The sequence below is a fragment of the Rhipicephalus microplus genome, chromosome X, assembly GCF_043290135.1.
Source record: "Rhipicephalus microplus isolate Deutch F79 chromosome X, USDA_Rmic, whole genome shotgun sequence".
Classification (NCBI taxonomy): Eukaryota; Metazoa; Arthropoda; class Arachnida; order Ixodida; family Ixodidae; genus Rhipicephalus; species Rhipicephalus microplus.
This window is the reverse complement of record NC_134710.1, coordinates 189,684,459-189,705,708: the sequence shown is the minus strand read 5'-3', so window position 1 is coordinate 189,705,708 and position 21,250 is coordinate 189,684,459. Positions and strand designations below refer to the sequence as shown.

General features: G+C 43.2%; 1 protein-coding gene across 2 annotated transcripts in view; it reads left to right on the top strand.

The window, feature by feature from the left end:
* The first annotated feature begins 1,880 nt into the window (after window positions 1–1,880).
* The window catches only part of LOC119177321 (NCK-interacting protein with SH3 domain), a 95,963-nt gene continuing 76,593 nt past the window's right edge, over window positions 1,881–21,250 (top strand). The window contains exons 1-5 of one of the 2 annotated variants that reach the window (XM_037428790.2): window positions 1,881–2,080; window positions 2,333–2,451; window positions 5,465–5,508; window positions 17,101–17,336; window positions 20,926–21,060. In XM_037428790.2, the coding sequence (XP_037284687.1) occupies window positions 1,892–2,080; window positions 2,333–2,451; window positions 5,465–5,508; window positions 17,101–17,336; window positions 20,926–21,060 (723 nt within the window). In that variant the 5' untranslated portion in view covers window positions 1,881–1,891. Of the gene's footprint in view, window positions 2,081–2,332; window positions 2,470–5,464; window positions 5,509–17,100; window positions 17,337–20,925; window positions 21,061–21,250 lie in introns of both variants that reach the window. The other variant, XM_037428789.2, reaches the window with a different exon arrangement.

Below are 21,250 nucleotides of genomic sequence, written 5' to 3'. Positions count from 1 at the left end.
ATACGGGCAAGACGAAAACCGAAACCCAAGAGCTCGGCCGAATCGAGAAGAGAAGCAAAGATTTCGTACTCTCTATCCTCGAATGGTATGCCAGCTGCTTTGTAGATGCACCTGTTGTTTTCCGTCGGGCCGAGATGAGCCACGCATATAGTCCTCCTCTGGGCGTAATGAACACCTTATAGTCACCAGCAGGTAGCCTAGGCATCCTGCTCCTCTTCTCAATTCCTTTCTCGCGCCCTTTGTGTGTGTGTGTGTGTGTGTGTGTGTGTGTGTGTGTGTGTGTGTGTGTGTGTGTGTGTGTGTGTGTGTGTGTGTGTGTGTGTGTGTGTGTGTGTGTGTGTGTGTGTGTGTGTGTGTGTGTGTGTGTGTGTGTGTGTGTGTGTGTGTGTGTGTGTTTACTGCGTACATATACAAGCTAAATTTTTCAAAACAAACTGCACCGCTGCCTGCCTACGCTTTTGACACTTAATAAGAACAACACCTATAATAGTAAACATCATCACAAATTTGCTGGCTTGCAATGGCGTTACGCCAAAAGAATATTTAGAAAGCAGCGCAATTTAAGCTGTCGATACAAAATGAGAACTGGTTTCAGTAAACTTACACAAATAAACAAACGGGCAATAAATATACCACTGGTACTTTTTAATATATTTACGATAACCCCTTTTGCATACAGTTCTTGACTAGGAGGTACAGGCACTCCGTCAGCTCGGCTCCCTCGCTCGGCCTCCTGGAGCTTGCTTGCATAAACGAAGCAAAGTGAGCGCGAAAGCATGCGGTTAGAACAAGAAAGCATTTCAGAGAGCATTAATTATTATCTTCGGCAAAACTGGCATGATATAACTGAGTCGTCACCGATATAAATGTTGGGACAACGTTACTTATACCCGGGTTTTTCATGAAACAATCGAGCGCATGTGGAGAACAGTACTCTAGATATAGAAACTGCCGATAAAACAGCCGAATGATTTAATCGCACTTTTGATACTTATCTCTTTGTAGTTCGCCAGTAGCCCTTTAAGATGTAGCGCAGCATAACGCGCTGCTTGAGTGAGAAGCTAGGCGGATTCGTGCAAATGCCGTTTGTACTTTTTTTGTTGTTGTTGTTGTTGGCAGGCTCAAGAAACAGTGAATGTCTCGAAGGAATTTCGGCGTGCCTACTTATTGACTCGTGCATTATGGCGCTTATCAGGTGTGCATACTCTGATGAAGGCTCAGGAACTCATTAAACGCTCTAAAAACGAGCAAATGCGCGCTTTCGCAGGCTACGGCGCACGTTCTCCCAATGCATACGCTGTTGAGATCTTCAGTGCCATGCGATTACAGCGCCGCCGCTACTGTCACCCGCCCGAGAATCAGCCGAGATACGGCGCGGCCGCCTCGTTTACTTCATTGCCCCCTTCAAGTACACTGTAACTGCGGCTCAGCTGCTTAACCTCATGTTATGCAGCCGCTGGAGACGCTAGGAGACGGTTCTGCGACAGTGCAACAATCCCCAACATAGAGGAAGGAATAACCTGATTCCCTTTCCTTCCTCCATGCTGATCTCCAACATATGTCGTCCCCCACGGAGGAAAGAAAGGTCTGTGGTCGTCCCCAATCACGGAGAAAGTTTCTCCGTGTCCCCAATAAAAAAATGGCCAACGCGTCTAGCGTGGCCAGAGCACCATACCACAAAACACCTACCCAGACCAAACTTTATGACTATCTACAGTTAATATTCAAAGGAATAAAAAGTACACTTCATTATTTCAAACTCAGGCATGCTTTTTAGATCAATAATGTTTTATAAGACATTTGTTCAAATTTTCGTGGCGCCCTGTACGTTTGTCTAAAGTGGGCGAACCACCGCCGGCTCAGTGCTCAACCCTGTCATCACACATATGCAATGGCGTCTGCCTATCAGGCGAAATCTTTGTACGACTTCGACAGCAAAGACAAGAGGCTGTTGAGCTTTAAACAAGACGAAAAGTTTATTGTTATTGAGCAACTATGCAAGGATCCAAACTGGTACTATGCTGTGAGCGAGAAAGGAATCGCTGGATTTGTTCCGGTCACCTACATCCTCCGAGAAGAGGTACTTTTTTTTTAACTATCATAATATTTGACTCTCTGCAATAGAAACGCGTTTTCTTTTTTTCTGTTCTATTGATGTTCTTTCAAACAGTGCGCACCGCTTTGTTTAATTGAGGCATTACATGATTTGGAGTTTGAACAATAGAAGTGTTTTATTATTAATGATTTCGAGCTTGTATGACTTGAGCCAGTTGTGTCCGTTGAGTTGTTGACCACTTCTTGGGCTGAAACTTTTGCACTGCACACTCCACAGAGCGATCGAGAAGAGTTTCTGGAGCTTGTGGAAAAAGCACTCGAAGCACTTCAGAACAGCACAGCAAGCCTGGACGAAGGAAATACTAGTTTTATGAGCTTGCAGAGGAAAGCGCTTAGGTACAGTAACGCTCTTTTGTAAGTTCCATCTTCTCACTCTTCACTTCTTGACTGCTGCTTATTTGATGCGCTGAGGTCACACGTGTACGCTTGAGTGCTTAATTATCCTGTATAATGTCGTTTATTCAAAGTGAGCATTCGGGCTTCGAACATGCACCTTGTCGTGGTAATTCAGTAAATGCTCCCCACAGATCAGAATTACACATTCCCACTTGGCACATCACTGCACATTTATTATTTGCTACGTTGTGAAATGGTAGTGAAAAGACAAGTAACTATTTAGAGCGTTGCAATATTGACAGAAGCAAGTTATTTGATAGCTTATACAAATAATGTTTGTTCAAGTATACATAGTGTGCACGTGCGTCACGCAGCGCCCCTTCGTCACTTCCGAAATGCGCCACCGACATGCCCGGGTACCTACAGACTCTGTCGCCTACCGCTGCCGTGCTGTCTCCTCGTGCTTGCGCCCGTTTAGTTTTGCCTCACGATGCAAGTTTGAGGGCTGCTAGTGAGGCAAGTTGATTTAGTAGTCCCCGAAGAGGGAGCAGAGCTTCAGGGTGTTTCTTCGCCGAAAGTTATTACCTAAAATTGAGAACGCACATTGCAATTTTCCGAAAAGTTATCGGCGTGTTTGGCAGGCAAGGATTTACAAAAAACTACTTGAAGAAACTCCGTGATATTTGCGTCTTCAGGTGTAACTTCATACCAGGTAAGTGCCAAAGCCAAGCACTTACCTGCAAACAGAGATAGCTTACCGAGATACTGTACTTACAAACTTGTCCGCGACCACTGCTGGCACAATCAGCGTGTCAGGGAGGCGGTTAAAATCGTGATGGCGATCGCGGGAATTCAGGTATTGCATTGAAACAAACTGTGAAAATGGAAGCAAAACAATATTAGTTCACTTTGAAGTATAGCTGATCGGTCCGAGTTGGGGGGTCAGGATTTTGAAAAATTAGTCAAGTAATTCCCCAACACGGTCTCCATCATTTTCAGGGACTCTACTGTACATCAGCATACAAAAAAAGTAAAATACAAGGTAAAAAAGGCGTCAAAACACACGCGAAAAAAAAAAGTGATGGTCGGCATTACTGCGGCACGCATCACGCGAAGTGTCTATCTGCCTTACGTAATATTTTCCTCGACTGTTTCCACAAATTTCAATCAACGAGTCTCAATATCAGCACTGTTTAAAACACTTGGGGGGAGGGGGGGGGGGACACTGCTATTTGGTGGTGTGGGCTGCAGCAATATATTAATATTATATCTCTTGTAAACTTGCCTAGCTCTGCATGACTCGTTTTCGATGGGAGCTGCTGCGCTTCGCTCATCCACTCTTAAAATTGCGACTCGAGAGACTTTGGCCTTTCACTTGTTCTTGGGCCGCGCAATTTGTGGCATTGGTAGTGAAAGCGAGATAATGGGCCCTCATAGGTCGTGGCGGGCAGCCGGTGTACGCGGTGGCTGCGTGGTATACGTGTCGCACATCTTGATTTTCTGCTCTTGTATTGAGTAAACAAACGAGGCCTTCCCGATCCAATGAGCTTGTTAAAGTACGACAACAAAAGACCACAATGCTTCCCTTTCAACATCGTACACAGCAACAGATGACGAGCCCCCAACAAACCACGCTGCAGCACGCGAACTGCCGTAGGTACACAGGGAGGTACCCGGGCATGGCGGGAGAGGGCGACAACGGTGGAAGTAACATCACATGAACACTATGTATACAGTTGTGCAATGATACAACTGTAACTCGTGATTTTAAATAATAAAAACAAACAAAAAACAGCCTCACCTGTATTACAAGCATTTTGTCTGTTACCTGGAATAGCATGTCAGGTGAAAAGCTAGCAGGGTTGCCACTGATTTTTGAGAAAAATTCGCCACACGATAAGCAAAATGTTGCCAAAAAATGCCATTTTTCTTCAAATTTCGCCAAAAAAGTTGCCACTCTACATATGTATGGCATGCCTAATAATCGAAATTCCTATTTATATATAGCCCAAAAACCCTAAATCATACTGATGCTTTTCACTGCCAGTCACATCGCCCACTTCACCATGGGAAAACTCAGAAAGGGCATATATGCACTAGCAGTGCCCCTGAGTGCTATTGCCTCAGAAGAGAAGTTTATGATCGTTCCAGTTGTTGCGAATACAGGATGAAGCAGTCGCGACAGCAAGAGAGGGACACCGCGCATAGCCCTCCTGCTGATTTAGAGAATTTTGCTGCTGTGGAATTATGAGTCCAATAATCGAAAAACTTGATTACAAAGCAACGAAAATAAACTTGAAAGTATTGCGTAACTCTTGCAATGCCTGCATTGTGCTTTTTGCGTGGTCATGCTTGCACTACAATTCGCCTCACCGCAGTTTTAGAAGGGTGTCCAAAGAAACCCGACTTTTTGGCCCACCCATATAGTACGTTAATATCAAATTTAAACTCTACACACCAAATTAGGTGATACTACAGCAGTGAAGTAGTCGACAAGCTGTTCAGGACAGTTGGAGCTGTGTTCGGAACATGCACCCTCACTTAGTCACTTCAGAAGCGAAACTTTCAACAAACTTAAAGCCCTTAAAGCCCTTAAAGCCTTGAAAAAACGCATTATAACACCACCACCTCGCGAAGCAGTCTACTGATGTAAATTTTGCTGGGAGTTTGTTGACAGACGCCCCAGTTCCTCCAGTATCTAGGTGAAGCAGGAGATACACACAATAAACAGGACAAACGTACTAAGTTGTGCCTTCTACAGGAGGGTCTAAAACTATCTAAAATAGAAAAAATGTTGTCACCCATCCTTTTGAAGACACTGAGTATACAATGCATAACTCGGTTGACACCTAAGCTGATAATCGCCAAAAGTTCGCCATGTCGCCATTCATAATTTCAGGTTACCACGGGCCTCTCAAGTTTGCCAATTTGGTGAAAAGTAGCCACCAGTGGCAACCCTGAAAGCCAGGCAAACTTCTCCAGCTCTCCATTAAAATAACTCTCTCTTTTTCAGACGACTGCATCATCTGAAAGAGAGTTTGCGAAGTACATGTGAAGGTTAGTCATTGCTGTCCCTGAACTTAGTATCAGCTGCATGTGTTTATTTTTCCTGACTCTACCCTCAGGCAAGAGCATTGCACGCTGCTGTAGTGCATTTTCCACTTCTCTTTCACTTTCCTACTATAACGTGGTTGCTTGCGCCCTGTAGACCAAATTAGAAAACAGTGTGTCTTGAGCCATTGATGCCTTTATCATTTGCTGGTTGTAACTAAAGGTATCATTGATTGGATATGTGGGGTTTAACATCCCAAAATCGCCATATGATTGTGAGAGATGCCGTAGTGGAAGACTCCAAAAATTTCGACCACCTGGGGTTCTTTAACGTGCATCCAAAACTGAGCACACGGGCCTACAACATTTCCGCCTCCATTGGAAATGCAGCCGCCACGGCCGGGATTCGATCCCACGACCTGCCTAAAGGTATCATTATAATTCCGAATGAATACAGCTGAACAGGTTTAGTGCATAACACAGCATTAACATTTCATCTGTGATGATAATGAATGGTTTCACGAAGAGGAGACCTTATTGTGTTGTGAAGGACTTGGCCTAAGCACCAGCTTTATGCGTTATTCGCCTGTTCCACCGAACGTACAGGTTGTCAGTCAATCAAGCATTAGAGTTTGACATGCGTTAAGGTCTGCCATTCCGTGCGCTACTACATATTTGCCACATGAGGAGCTTCATTGTGCAATATCCTTTGCTTGATTTCTATTTTGTAGATGCTGATTGTGAGCGCTATGGAAAGTATAAGTTGTGAGCAAATGATGGAAATTGAAAAAATCTATATTCTATTGTACTAAAATCTACTGCATCTCAGACTGCTAAAAAAAGATCACAACTGAGTTGAGGAATGATGAACATTTTTGTAAACTTGTGGAGATAACTTATAAAACCTTCATAATGAAATTTATTATTGATATCATAATTATTGCAGTTATTGTGTTCGTGTTTGTTTTTGAATCACTTGCATTGTTCCTCTCATGTTGCATAAGTAAAGTTGCCACATATCCGTTACCGCTCTGCCGCTGTGGTCTAGTGGCTAAGATACTCAACTGCTGACCCGCATGTCGCGGGATCAAATCCTGGCTGCGGCGGCTGCATTTTGATAGAGGCAAACATTTTGTGGGCCCATGTGCTCAGATTTGGGTGCATGTTAAGGACCTCCAGGTGGTCAAAATTTCCGGAGCCCTCCACTATAGTGTCTCTCATAATCATGTGGTGGTTTCGGGACGTTAAACCCCACGTATCAATCACATATTTGCTGCCATGGACACTGAAAAAAAAAAAAGGTATTTGAGGAGAATCTGCTAGGCCACCACAGAATGGGATGCTAACCTGACAGTGTCCAGAAGGGAATGTGATTTTTGCCACTGCATGGCAGGTGACGGTGTATTGACATTAGATGTTTTACTATGGGCAGGATGCGTAATGATTGCGATACCATCTTGTCTGTTGTAAACTTTCTCCAATTGCCGTCTGTAATGTGAATAATTAAAGGTGTCAGACATTTTAGCTGCAGTTGTGAATAGATACTGGCCTAAATATAGGTTGTACAGGGTTTGAAATGAGCTATTATAGTAGTAATTCTTGAGCAGACAAAGTCTGCTGCATCCACAAGTCCCTCGCTTGCTCGTTGTACATATGCGTGCATAGGTGGCCTTTGAAGGGGAAGCTGTCCCGATCTGCAGGCTGTCTTCCTTTACTGCTCTCTCGGGCCTTTGCATTACTCTGGTAACTCGCTGCCTTCTCGCTCTCCGTCTGTGTATACTTTTCACACCTCGACAAAGGCGAGTGCTTTCCAGGATTATCATCAGTGACTAAGTATGATGGGGTGCCATTGTGTCTAGCAGCACCTCATAGGTAACTATGGATTTTGCAGGGGTAAGGTCATTGCCATTAATGTTCCCAAGTTAAATGATGATTTTTGAAGAATAGGATTGGGCAATACCAAGAAAAGGCTCGAAAACTCATGACTCCTGACTACATTTGTGAGAACCGCTGATGTTGGAGTGACATGGAGAGATAATGTTATTACGGTGAGCTTGAAAATTGGCCCACAGATGGCAGAAATAGCCAAAGTGCAAAGTGCAAGCAAGACTAGAAATTAAGCAATGAGGAATAGGTAGGCTTGCTTTATGAGCGCACAGGAATACACCAAATAAGGGAGTACGAGGTGACATAGGATGGACATCATTCGAGGTTAGGGAAGCTAGCAGCAAGGTAAAATTTGAGAAGCGATTGAGAGAAATGGGGGAGGAGCATTGGGCTAAGAAGGTTTTCAGCTACTTGTACATGAGGATTGTTGATACAAAATGGATGAAGTGAACCAGAAAATTGACGGGTAAATACTTAGAAAAGAGCAGGTGGCCAAACCAAAAAGAACTATCGATTAAGAAGAAAGTGAAGGCAACGGAGACCGACATGTAGAGAATTGGCATGATTAAAAAGACTGCACTAGAGGTCTATCGAACTTTTAAGCAGGAAATTGGCAAGGAAAGGATCTGTGGTAATACTCCGGGTAGTTCTCTACTGTTTGAGGCCAGGACGGGAGTATTGCAAACCAAGACATATCGGACCAAGTACGAAGGGATAGACACGGTATGCAGTGCGTGTGGAAAGGAGGACTAAACTGCCGAACACTTGCTAATGTTCTGTAAAGGGCCTCACCATATAGTTCAGGATGATGGTAAAGAGTTTTTCAAAGCACTGGCGTTTAAGTTCAGGGAGGGTAAAATAGACTTTGAGCGGGTAGAATTAACTAGAAGGAGGTTATTTGATTGGTGGCTAAAATCAATGCACGAGTGAAAATTAAACCCTTTACTACAAAGTACCAGTCCTTAACTTCACTATTTAAAGGAAAAAAAAACGATACATCTATTTTTTGGTTCACTAAGTATTACGGCTAGGTGGCGTTAGCTGCCGCCCAATCTGAAGGGTACAGCCATATCAGTTCATCCATCCATACATCCTCAGTGCACTTTGTAACTTAGTTGCATCCCTTTGATCGTCAAACACCCGAAGTGATAATATTGCAGAAACTAGAGGTTCCCAGTAGTGGCTATTCATCAAAATTATGAAAAGTAAGCAGTAATAAGAACAATAATATTAACCCAATGGCATGCAGAAGTCCCATCATTTGGTGGAAAATGTGGTACTTGTAAGGTGTAGATTTCATGTTATAAAAAATTACTGTGCTCACATTTTAGAAAACATTTTATGTGGGTTATTTACCTGTATGGTTATGCCTTTTCTCTCATTGATTTGCGGAATTGAAAGCCAGCAAGCAGGCCCAAGATATAGACCCACTTGCATGTAAAATGAAAGTAGTGACTCAGTTCTAAATGTCCCTGAACTGTTGAACTTAATCGGACAGTGTGTGGTGCACCTTCTGCATTTGGGGACTCTCTTGACAGAGGGGCATCTCATTGCTGTGCCCGATTCCTTGTCGTTATTCGGATGTCCAAGCGAGTGGAGTTTCACCTCCTCAAATGTTCTTGCTCCATGACTGTGGATGTGTTATCAAAGGAGCATTTCAGTTCACGTCATGATGTTTACTGGTCATTTGATGTAACCTACATGGGCAGCTAGAAACGTTTGGTTGTCTTGTGACCAGTGACCACCTGAAATGTTGTTTGGCTGGAGGCACTTTGGGCAAGCTGATTCAGTAAGACTAAAGGATTCACTGCTGCTGTTGCTTTGTTAATAAATGTGCTGGTGGGGCAGAGGCTAGAATTAATCGTCTGCTTTGAATAACGTTCCTACCGATTGGAGCTTGCTTTACAAGCTACTTGAGCTTGACGATAAAGATGTTCTCTCAATGAACCCTATGCTAGAAATGCGGCACTAACCCCAGAAGATCATAAATAGATGAACCTGCAAAATGTGTTTGAGAGGACCACAGTTTTGTAGGAAAGACAAACTATTTTGTACATGTGCTTCAGGCAAAAAAAAAAGGGGGGGGGGGGGGGGGAACGTTTCACTGCAAGGCACAAGCGGTTAAGCAGTTACTTGTTTGTAATTTCTCTATCTATCAAAAGAATAGAGCTCTGCTGCACATAAATTTTTGTCTGAGCCTGTTTCTAAGTTGTTCATCTTCGAAAAGTGTAATCCAAAGTCCTTTAAAGGGCCACTCACTAGGTTTGACAATTTTGAGCTGACAAGCGCAGTGCGTAGACAAGGCGTTCATGATCACGTCTGCCAAACTTTGCAACGCTACGCGCCGCGGAAATGGGCCAAATTTCAAGATGAAAGCTGCTGCCCCTTCCCTCTGCTGGCGCACGCGTAGAGAATGAGGGCATGACGTAGGCGTAGGAATGGCCCTACGTACACGGCAATGCAGTGACGTTGGTCCTCTACGTAGACGAGTCTGCTCTGACGTTGTCAACAGTATACCACGTGGCATGGCAAAAATAATTAAACACAACATGCTTAGTTTATGTATTTGTTGCTTTAAGAGATTAATAAAACATGAAATAAATAATGAGACGCAATAAAAAATTGTGCACGCTTTTCTTTTATTTTTTTCCCGTGAAATGCTACGAGATGCGAGGCTAATTGCCAGCGTTTCGCATGCGTTCGTGTCCCCGCGGTCAGCGCATTGAGCAGACGACCGCTGTGGAACGCTCCTACGCATTCGCGCACTCATTGTGCTCGTCTACCCTACCACGTCTAAGCTAGTGTTTCCGAACCATCCCGCAGAAACAGGCAGAAGACTACAAAATAACGCTGGTCAACAAAGCAACGCTGCTCGCGTTCTCGGGGGTTGGACTTGTTTGGGCACTTCATGCGCACATCATCTCATGGTCGGGTGCTGGAGAGGGTGGGGAAGAGATTTGGCTTGCGAAGAGCGGCAAGTGCTTCGAGTTCGCCTCCTCTCATATTCGTTTCACGCCGCTTCAAAAAACCCGTTTTCTCCGCTCGTGATGAACCGATTCGAAAACTTTTTGTGGCAAAATGTTTTTCATAGGGCACCCAATTACATCCACTGTCTAACTAAAATTCGGTATGGGGCCTAGTGAGTGGCCCTTTAAGTGTTTTTACATGAGTACTTCTTTTTCAAGGGGCCACATAAAGAGATATTTAAAATGTTATTGTGTTTAATGCATTGTGTCAAGAACAGGTCCACTCTGCAGACACGACAAAGGGCATATAGAGTTAGAGGTCATATAAACAATGCAAACGAGGCTAGGAGCAGGATGATGATTGAATTTTGTTCAGAGTGAGCGAGTACACAGAGGGTGTATGAGAGAATAACCGAAAAGGCCTGTAACATCCCATAAGAAACCAAAACTGCTTTAGAGTCATCATCTACTCTTAGATTGGTAACACTTTAATTATGCAAGACCACAAAATGATAAAACTGCTTGCTTTGTCGCATAATTTTTTAAAACAGCATTTTATTGGGCTGTGCTACGATTTACTGTTCTGGAATGTGTGCTAGGGTCATATTTGAGGATTAAAAATGTCTTCTGTGAGACCAATAAAAATGTGCCCATTTTCTCAACGTAATACAAGAGTTCAGCAGCTCGGTCTTAAAATTACTACTTCAACATATATGTACAAATCATCCTCCAGGAAAGTTATGTGCAGAACACTTAATATGCCACAAATGATTCAACATTGAATGCAGTAGTCCTTTTCTTGTTAGTGCCTTTTGTCTTGATAAATGTGATGTGTTATTTTTTAGCATAGTAATACAACATTGACATCTTGAAATACAACAAATGAGTTCTGTGGATATTCTCAAAGGGGAGGAAATTTTGTGAAAGAAATGTTATCCATTGAAGGTGACCCAAAGCTGAAAGTGTCCATCGAATCAAAGAGAACCGTGGAAAAGAATTTTATTGGGTTTTTTTTTAATTTAGTGCACTTCTCAAGGGGACAACTTTTGCTTTTCGAAATATCTATGACACCCTTACTCAATGTTTCCTATTTCTTGGCTAATCCCACTACTGTCACATCTTTAATGTTAACCAAATAAGTCATGACACAAGTTTTTTATGAAGCCTTGCTGCCACCGTATATTGCTTACATTGACAGTCATGCCCAAGCAGAAAAAATATAGTAATGTATCATTTGTGATTACGCTGTCGTTATGGTGTCCACACTATGTCAAGACACAAGAGTGGTGGCTGCATTTTGATGGTTCAGAATATGAGAAAAATTATGTCAAGTGGTTCAGGTGGGCCTCATGTAATCAAAATTAAAGGGACACTTAAGCACTTAAAAAAATATACGTAATTTCATGTGGCAAACTCAAAAATCAAGTTGGAAGTTTGCATAAACCAACGCAAATAACTTTATTTTTTCGAAAACAAGCAACAGGGACCATGGGCGCCATCGCTAGTCTCGCCGCAGCTGTGATTGGTCGAAGCTCCATGACTTCACTGTCATGAAGGTGAGGACAGCTAACTGCGCTCCGCGGCAGTCAATGCCATGTTGATCTGTTAAATTCGGTTGTAGTTGTTGTAAGTATGGCAAACTGTGAAAGTCAGACGGAGTTCGCTGTATACATACATACATGTTTGAGCCAATAAGGGCGACGACTGAAGTGGCACAGAAAAGCAAGTTTCAACCAGTCACCTTCACCTGTGTTGGAAACATAGACTGGTTGATATAAGTTGCATGCCAGTGCTTAATTTCACTGTTGTAAACTGACAAATGATGCGCTTATCAGTGGATATAAGATTCGATAAAAAACAGCAGCATCGGCACTTGCTGTTGGCTGTGTATTGGTATGGTTTGCGCTAAGTGCGGGCTGCGCGCAGAAACATCAGCTGTTCCTGGATTTCACAGCTCAGAGTTCAGCGCTGTTAATGCAGTCAGTATCGTACTTCGCTGCAAACAAGGTGCGTGCGATAAATCAATATGCTACCGTGAGAAAAAAACAAAAACAAATGGCAGCATATTCACGGAGTGAATGATGGAGAGTGGGGCGAAGCATTCGTCCGTCCATTCGTTCTTACTTCCGTCCATCCGTGCGTCCGTCTGTGTGACCGTTCATGCGTCTATCCACCCGTCCGTGCGTGCGTCTGTTCGTGCAACCGTCCCTGTGTCCGTTCATGCGTCCATCCATCCATCTGTCTGTGTGTCCATTCGTCTATCTATTCAACACTCCAAGTACCACCATCTCGCATCTTTTCATCATATATTCCCCATATAGAAGCACCGCCATCCAGCGGACATTTCAAGGACTAAACGAGAGGTGGCACACGCATACTTTCTTACGGCTTGCGCTTCGAGTCTACTTCCCACCTTTAACCACCTCGAGTTCATGGTATATACTAGTTCACTGTATTCATGGCACTGCGGCCCAACGCTCGCTAAACCTTTCTAAAACCAAGGAGGTTACGCCCAGCGAGTATAACGTAGCAACCTTTTCCTGTCAGATAGTGCGCAATGTACATGCCAATGGCTGCTAATGGGAAATGAGAGACAGAAGAATTCGGCTTTTACTTTCTTACGGCTTGCGCTTCGTATCTACTTCCAATTTTTAACCACCTCGAGTTCATGGTATATACTAGTTCATTGTATTCATGGCACTGCGGCTCAACGCTCGCTAAACCTTTATAAAACTAAATAGGTTACACCCAGTGAGTATAACGTAGCAACCCTTTCTTGTCAGATAGTGCTCAATGTACATGCCAATGGCTGCTAATGAGGAATGAGAGACAGGAGCATTCGGCTTTTAGTTAACGCCCACGTCGCGAACTTTTTATTGTTCAACAAAGTATAGGAGAAATCTCCCACCAGCACCACCTTGTCGGTCAAAATGTAACACTTGTTAAACACTTGTTACACAGCCCCGCCGCGGTGGTCTAGTGGCTAAGGTAATCGGCTGCTGACCCGCAGGTCGCGGGTTCGAATCCCGGCTGCGGCGGCTGCATTTCCGATGGAGGCAGAAATGTTGTAGGCTCGTGTGCTCAGATTTGGGTGCACGTTAAAGAACCCCAGGTGGTCGAAATTTCCGGAGCCCTCCACTACAGCGTCTCTCATAATCATATGGTAGTTTTGGGACGTTAAACCCCACATATCAATCAATCAACACTCGTTACACACTACGACTACGAAGGATGAACGAGTGCCGCTTTTAGGAGCTTCGCCCCTAAAAAACCTGACAAGTGCCGGTCTTGTCGCAGTGGTGATATTGGTGATATGTGCTCTGAACTGCACTGAAAATTGCACAAGACTAGTTTGGCTCATATATTGCAGTTCTGTTTCTTATAATACCGTCGCTTTTTCTAAATTCTGCCCATTACTAGAGTGATGATGTGTTAAAATGCAAATGGTATATTAGCTACGCTAGAAGCGTGCGACTGTCGTGTAGAATAGCTGATTTCGATTATGCGTACTGATATATTTTTATACTTGTTTTCGCCATTGGTGCCACGCACACACTGCGTGCAAATGGGGAAAGAGGAGGAGTGCTGCTGCCTCGAAATTTGGCAGATTTGCGACCGCCACAGCACGCTTCATCTTGTAGGTTTGAAATAATTTTATTTAACTGCAGTGGCCCATTTAGCAGCTATCTTCATATCCCGAGAAAACTTGTGAAAAGCGACCTCATCGCAACCGTAAGTGCTGCGGCAGCCATATGCCGCATAGTAACTCGGCATCGCGAGCCCACTTCAACCTTGCACGAGCACTAGTGAATGTCGGATGGCGAAAATTTCTAATCAGTAGAGAACAGTGTGATGGCAAGAAATTCCTACGAACTGGCAGTAAACTGAACAGAGCTCAAGCCATTACGCTAAGGCAATTACAAACAAGCACCTATCTAAACCTGCTGTTAATAAACAGAATTTATCAGGAATTTTGTGTTCGCCCCGCCGCGGTGGTCTAGTGGCTAAGGTACTCGGCTGCTGACCCGCAGGGCGCGGGTTCAAATCCCGGCTGCGGCGGCTGCATTTTTGATGGAGGCGGAAATGTTGTAGGCCCGTATGCTCAGATTTGGGTGCACGTTAAAGAACCCCAGGTGGTCTAAATTTTCTTGAGCCCTCCACTACGACGTCTCTCATAATCATATAGTGGTTTTGGGACGTTAAACCCCACATATCAATCAATCAATTTTGTGTTCCTACAACATGCGATAAATGCCACGACACCATGGATCTTGCTTATATGCTCTGGCATTGCTCCGCGTTATGCAGCGACAAGAAAAATACTAAAGAACGATGGGACGCAGTTTTGCTCATGTAGAGGGATAATTGTGGGCAGTCCAATGGGCCCGCAAAGAGGCTGAAAGGCTATGTCTTTCGGTCCCAAGGTAGAAGCAGCCCGCTTCGTTCTAGGATACTAGCACGACCTATAGGACCTTAATAAAGTTCTTTCATCCATCTATGGCAAAACTCATGCCTTGCTAAGCAGCAGATTGCAGAAGAAATAAGGCACAACCGCAAAGTAAACAAGCTGAGATGACAAAGCAATGCAGGTGGCCCGACTCAAAGTTGCTCGCCAGGTGGCAGCTCGACCCTGATGGTGACATCACCTCCCCACGTGTCTATCTCTCCTGTGCTCCGGCCCTGCACGCGTGCGTGCCGGGAGTTGTGTGTGTGTGGGGGGGGGGGTGTTCTCAGAGGGCTTCACCGCTTCTTTTATTGGCCATTGGGGAGCTATTCAATAGGAAACACATAATTAGATGAAGCTTTTATAACTCACAGATTTTGGTGGTAGTGTCACACGAAAAACCCAGCACGTGCAAGTATACGAAAATGGGGCCCTTATTTTTCTATTTATGGATGCTATTTGCTTCGTGGGCTTGTTAGCAGTCAGCCATTTATGATATGGGGATTTGATCTTTTATCAAGTTGACTTGTCATTTTGCGTTGCAACATTTCATTGTGGCTTGAATATGAATGCACGGGCATCGTTGTTGCCTGTACCAACTGAAGTGTTGTGCTGTTAAGCATGTGGATAAAAGTTCCGAATTTCAGCATGGAGTAAGGAAACAGTTGAGGGGAGTGTTGCACGATGCGATAGAAAGAAGCTTAGTACATAAGGCATGTACACACCAAATCTTCCCTTGCCCTCATTTTCTCAATAGGGCATTTCATTTCTTAATGTTTAAATTTTGTACATTATTGAACACTCGACCTTTTTTGAGAGCAGAACTTGTGCCTTGATGTTGGTTACATGCACTAAGACTTTCGCAGCATATGGCTTGTTGAGGACGTGATACAAGAAATTGTATTTGGGCTCAGTGCAAGGCACCTTAGTGCTGTTAAGGAAACAATAGAGCTAACAGGGAGGAGAAGGTAGTAGATTGTGCTCACTCTTTAGTTCCCCCTGTAGCGAAAATTTTATTGGAGTATAGTGCCATACAATGCGGTGCAGCATGCATGAATGGCCTGCTCTGCTTTATGGGGCAAGACCTAAGTTTGGCTACTGGATCTGAGACTGTATGTCTGTGGGCATATGCAGCCTAGTAGAAATGCAGAAGCTCTGTTCATATGCAGCAATGTTAAGTTCCTTCATATCAATGGGCATGCGCTAGACCCTATGGCACTTATCTCGCTGCACTGCTATTTGATAAATTGGCAAGTATGAGCTAATAACGCATGCCTGATTATAAGTAAATGGTGGGCACTAACTCAGTGTTCAAGATACCATTTTTTACCAGTGCCACTTAAGGAAGTGCTTGGCATTTGTATGCATATTTTATCTGCTGCACGAACTGCATAGTCACTTTGCTGCTGACCTTATGTGAAATCGCAGGAAACTGATGTACTTTTTTCATACCTATTGGTGTGACAGATTGAACACATTATCAACCCACGTGCTTGCTTTTATTGGCTTGTGGCGCAATGTGACAGTGTTCTCAGACTATGGAGCCAGTGGAATTTTTTTTTTCAAAAGCAGTTACAAAAATGACCACCAGCATAAAGCAATACTCACAGGTTAGGGCGCATTTGTTATACCTTAAATGTAAACCGATTTGACAGAGATCTAAAGAAGACTAAAAGCTATACATGGTGGGAGAGTTTGTTTATTCTCAATAGGTCTTGCATGCCCTTATGCGAAATATTTTGTAGTTGGAAGTTACCGCAACACATTGCTCCGTTGAGTGAAGTGAGCAGCCTACACGCTCTATAATGCAGTAGATGGCAGGGTATGTCCCTTTGCTATCGATAATCAACAGATGGAAGGTAGTACCAGAAATGTCATTAATTGCAATAAGTTTTTCTTCTGGGCATGACTGGGAATATAAATCATGATAGGTCCTATAAATGAATTGTGCTTGCTGTAGTGTTATTCTCTCAAAATTCAGCAGTTAAATTGTATGATGTTGTGCTACTAAGCTCAAGAACATTGGCTTGATTCCCAGCCATAACAACTGCATTTCTATCAGTTCAAATGCAAGAACACCTATGTACTTAGGTCTAGGTGCATGTGAAAAAACCCCAGATAGAAAATTGATCTGGACCCCCCCCCCCCCCCCCCAGTGTAGCTGACCTCATGATTATATCGTTGTACATAAAAAAAAAAACAATTGAATTTTAAACACATGCTTCCAAATTTCTCTCAGATTTTGTGTTCTTAAATAATGTAGGTGTACTAAAATAGTGGGTGCCATTCTTCTGCTAATAGGACCACTGCGGGACACTCCACGAGAGACTGCTTTGGGCCACCAGTCCCCTAGTGACTTTCTACAGGAAGAGTACTCGCGAATCAACTCAGACTGGATCTCAGAAAATCTTGCTGGTGCTGACCTCTGTTCTTTGGAACCAAGCCCTCGTTCCCAGCCAAGCAAGCGATCTGCCTCATTGACTGCCGCTGTAGAGGATCCTCACCTGCCAACCTTGGCTGCAGAATTGATTGAACAAGTCAGTTATTTTTTGTTTCATTAAATAAATTAATGGAATGATTATCTTATCTTTTAGACCTGTCACTCATGACTAGTGCTTTCATTCATTCAAAAACTTGCAAAGCCGAATCTAGGAGCAAATGCAAATTTGATGAAGCATCAACAGTGAGTAACGGTTAGATGTGAACCAGTAATTCTCGCATGCTACCTCCAGTATCAGCCTTCACTCCTCGTGTTGGTGGTTCAGAGCATGCCGCAGCATACATGATACTGCAGCATGCTCTGAACCATCAACACGCATGCACACACTCTCATATAACTTTCGCTATTTTCAGGAATGTGGTGCATTTGTAGACATTAGCATAATAGACAGTCCACATATCCTGAATCTAAATTTAACTTTTTTCTTTTGCGACAAAACCCTTAAAGGCCCCGTATACGACTCAGAGGTCGAAATTCAGTTGTTGTAGGGAACTTGTGCGCAAGTGTACGATGAACATGAAGCCGTGAGAATTTTTCAAAACGGTGCAGTAATAGCGGAGTTACACGCGCTTGATTATCGGAACCGCGACGATCCCTCCGTTCGCTCTCTTCTGCGCTTTCCTCCGCTGGTATCCTCTCCCACGCTGCTTTTTTTTCTCGCCGAGCACACCTCCCATTCGCCGCGACTTTAACCGTCGACTCCGTCAGATGCATGCTTGTTGGCAAGCTGTGGCTGCCATAATCATGGAGTATGGAACCTAGCAGAGTTGCGCACATGCCTTCAAAGAATTGCCAACGCGATGGACCTGTACGAGGGCACGCTGTGCCCTGCACGTGTTACACGAACGCAGGCAACACGGCGAACAACAAGCAGCGCGGACAGCTGCTTGCAGACTGACTGGAAGTCGTAGGCTCTTGCTCGATAGCATATTTGGCATATTTGGCTCGGTGAGCCAGAGATGTGGCATGGTGCGCCACGCGGAGGCGTGAAAGGCCCGAAAAGGAGAAAGGATTGTTTCTTGAAATTTGTGGCACGCCGGCGGCTTGTAGTGCTGCCACACGCAGATTCATTGATCGCGACGGCATTCTGCACACGATGCCTGCGTTTACTTGAAATGCTTGAAAAAATATTGGAGGTGGTTTACGGGCCCTTTAAGTTTGAAATATTTCTTTTGTGTCTTATCTGCTAATCATCGTCATATATATTTTTTATAAAATCCAGTCATTGATTGATTGATTGATAAGTGGGGTTTAACGTCCCAAAACCACTATATGATTATGAGAGACGCCGTAGTAGAGGGCTCCGGAAATTTCGATCACCTGGGGTTCTTTAACGTGCACCCAAATCTGAGCACACGGGCCTAAAATCCAGTTATTGAAGCACTTATTATTATGCATTTTATGGCGCCTAGTGCTTTTGCAGACTTTAGCAGAATGAATAGCCAGATCTAGAACAGTACCAAGGTGGGAGCCCTCATCTACATAAGAAACAGCAAAATGCAAAATGACCAGGGGGGAAGGCAGGGGGTCTCAGTCATGAAGAGTGTCACCTTTTTAAAGTCCACGGAAGGTTTACCACTGCTGCTCAGTGAAAACAGCTGTGAACCTTTCTTTGAGTGCCCATCGTTGTGTAGGAATGATTGCCTGTTTATACACTGAGCTACATATTACTGTATGAAATTAGTTTTTGGTGTTATAGCTTAGCTATTCTCTTTATTGTTTACTAATACTTCATTACACTTTTTACAAAACTTATACTAATTTGTATTGAGTTTAGTCTAGCTCCTAGATGCTGAGGTCTCTATTTTTTTTATGACCAGCTGCATGCTTTGTGGCTCAAATAATGGACCAAGTGGACTACAACTTGCATAGCAATGCCGTGAGTGCAGACATGAGCATGAATAGCTGTAGTATATAAGCTTCTAATGCATCGCTTGTGCTTTTTTGGTTATTTAAATTTCTGTGGCATGACTTGTGCATCTTTCAAGCTTCCCAGCAGAAAGTTCTTCGAAGTATTTCAAATGCGAAACAAAGCTCGTCCATATTAATTATTAATAGAAAAGGACAGGAAAAACATACCTAGAAATTTTATCGTGATGTCTAAAACAAAATCTGTGGCAAAAAGTATAACCATTTAACGTCAGTGTTAGGGCGAGTTGGCAGTTCGTCTAGAAAATTTTAACAGCACGGGAACAGCACTTGTCTGCATCAACTCTCTTTTCATCTGTCTGTATTTTTTTGTGCTGTTCAAATTTTTTGCTGAAAAATGTTTAAGAAAAAGATGCATTATACTAGCAGGTTTAATGGTATTCTGGTACATTTGTCATAACTTCACGGGAAGAGCTGCAGCAGGGTGTGTGTTCGAACCCCAGCCACAGTGGCTGTGTTTTGATGGGGGTTGAAATGGGAAGAATGCCCTTCTGCTCATAAATAACCTCAGGTGGTTAAAATTAATTCTGAGTCCCATACTATGCAATTATATCGTTTTTATGCATAAAACAGCAGAAAACAAATGTTTTCAGCTTTGTCATGTAAAGATTATGCCTAGCAAGTACCTTTCACATTGTTTGTGTGTAGACACTTCAAAAGACGCTGAACTTCAGTTTACTAATTTTAATTCACATTTTATGCTTCGTTAGAATACTAAACGACTGAAACAAGATGAAAGAGTGTGTTCCATGAGTATTATTACACAGACGTGTTGTACATTACACATTTGTTGTACATTACATCAATATTACACAAAAAGGTGCTAATGGCAATCGATGATGATGCAACAAAAAGGCCTAGAGTTTGTAGCATTTGGCAAGGGCCACTTTAAGCCCATTTAATGCTTTGAGCTCTTTCATAAACAGCCATAATCAGCTCAGAGAATCAAAAGATGAAGCCCAAGGTGGGCATATAAACTATGTGTGTCCCACCTTTGCTTGTGGCCCAAGTGCTTGTGGCCTGAAATGATCAGTTGGACACTTGTTTTTCTTATATCTTTTCATGAAAAATATTTTTTTTTGAGGGTTGCTACATGTGGCGCTTTTAATTTTGGAAAAGGAAAAGCAGAAATCATTGGCAGATTTATTTTCATCTCACAAAGAGTTAACATTATCTTGTATGCAAGGTGTTTACGTGCATTACAGCAGTGCCCTTCCTGTAGCATCAGCTTGTGTTTACATGTTACTGCTGATGTTTTCCAGTATTAAAAATGGTAAGATGGTTGATGAAAATAAGGAAGGGCAACTCTCGCTGAACGTAATCTAAGTGGGAATGGCTGTAGAGGATGCAGTAATGTAGTCAGGCTAGCACGTGTTATTTACTGTACATTTGTAGTGTAAAATATAGGTTTTGAGAAGAGCAGTGTAGGAGTAATATATTATTTATAACAAATTTGTCACTTTATTTCTTGGTGTAGCTACCAGTGATGGTACATAATTGTCTAACCTTTAAGAAGGTTATGTTTTTTGAAGTAATTGTAATTTTAATGTGTTACTTTTTTTCTGTAATGTTTATATGTCCCTTTTTGCTGTGCTACTAGATCATAGGCATTTGTCAATTGCCATTATCAACAGAAAACTGTCAGTTTCTAGGCATTGTTAATGGCTGAGTAATCATTGCAGTGCTTGTGTCTGCAGGTTCGAAGCCAGACTCAGCTGAGCCATAGCCTTTCACGAGTGGCTGTGTTGGCTGTGCTTCGTTGCCTTTCTACATCCTTGCCAGGCTCATCCTGTCCTTGGGAAGCGCTTCTGGAAAGCGTACTCAAAGCTGAGGTCTCACTACTTTTTTCTATAGCTTCTCATTTTGCTGCTTAATCTAATGAAAGGGTCTAAGCAGGTCAATAAAATTTTTCTCTGTGTTTTTTATCCTCTACTGGCATTGTTAAATTCAGCAGGAAACCATAACTTCACAGGCCGAAAGAACATTCAAAGTTATCATGGAATCGAATGAGACACCACATTT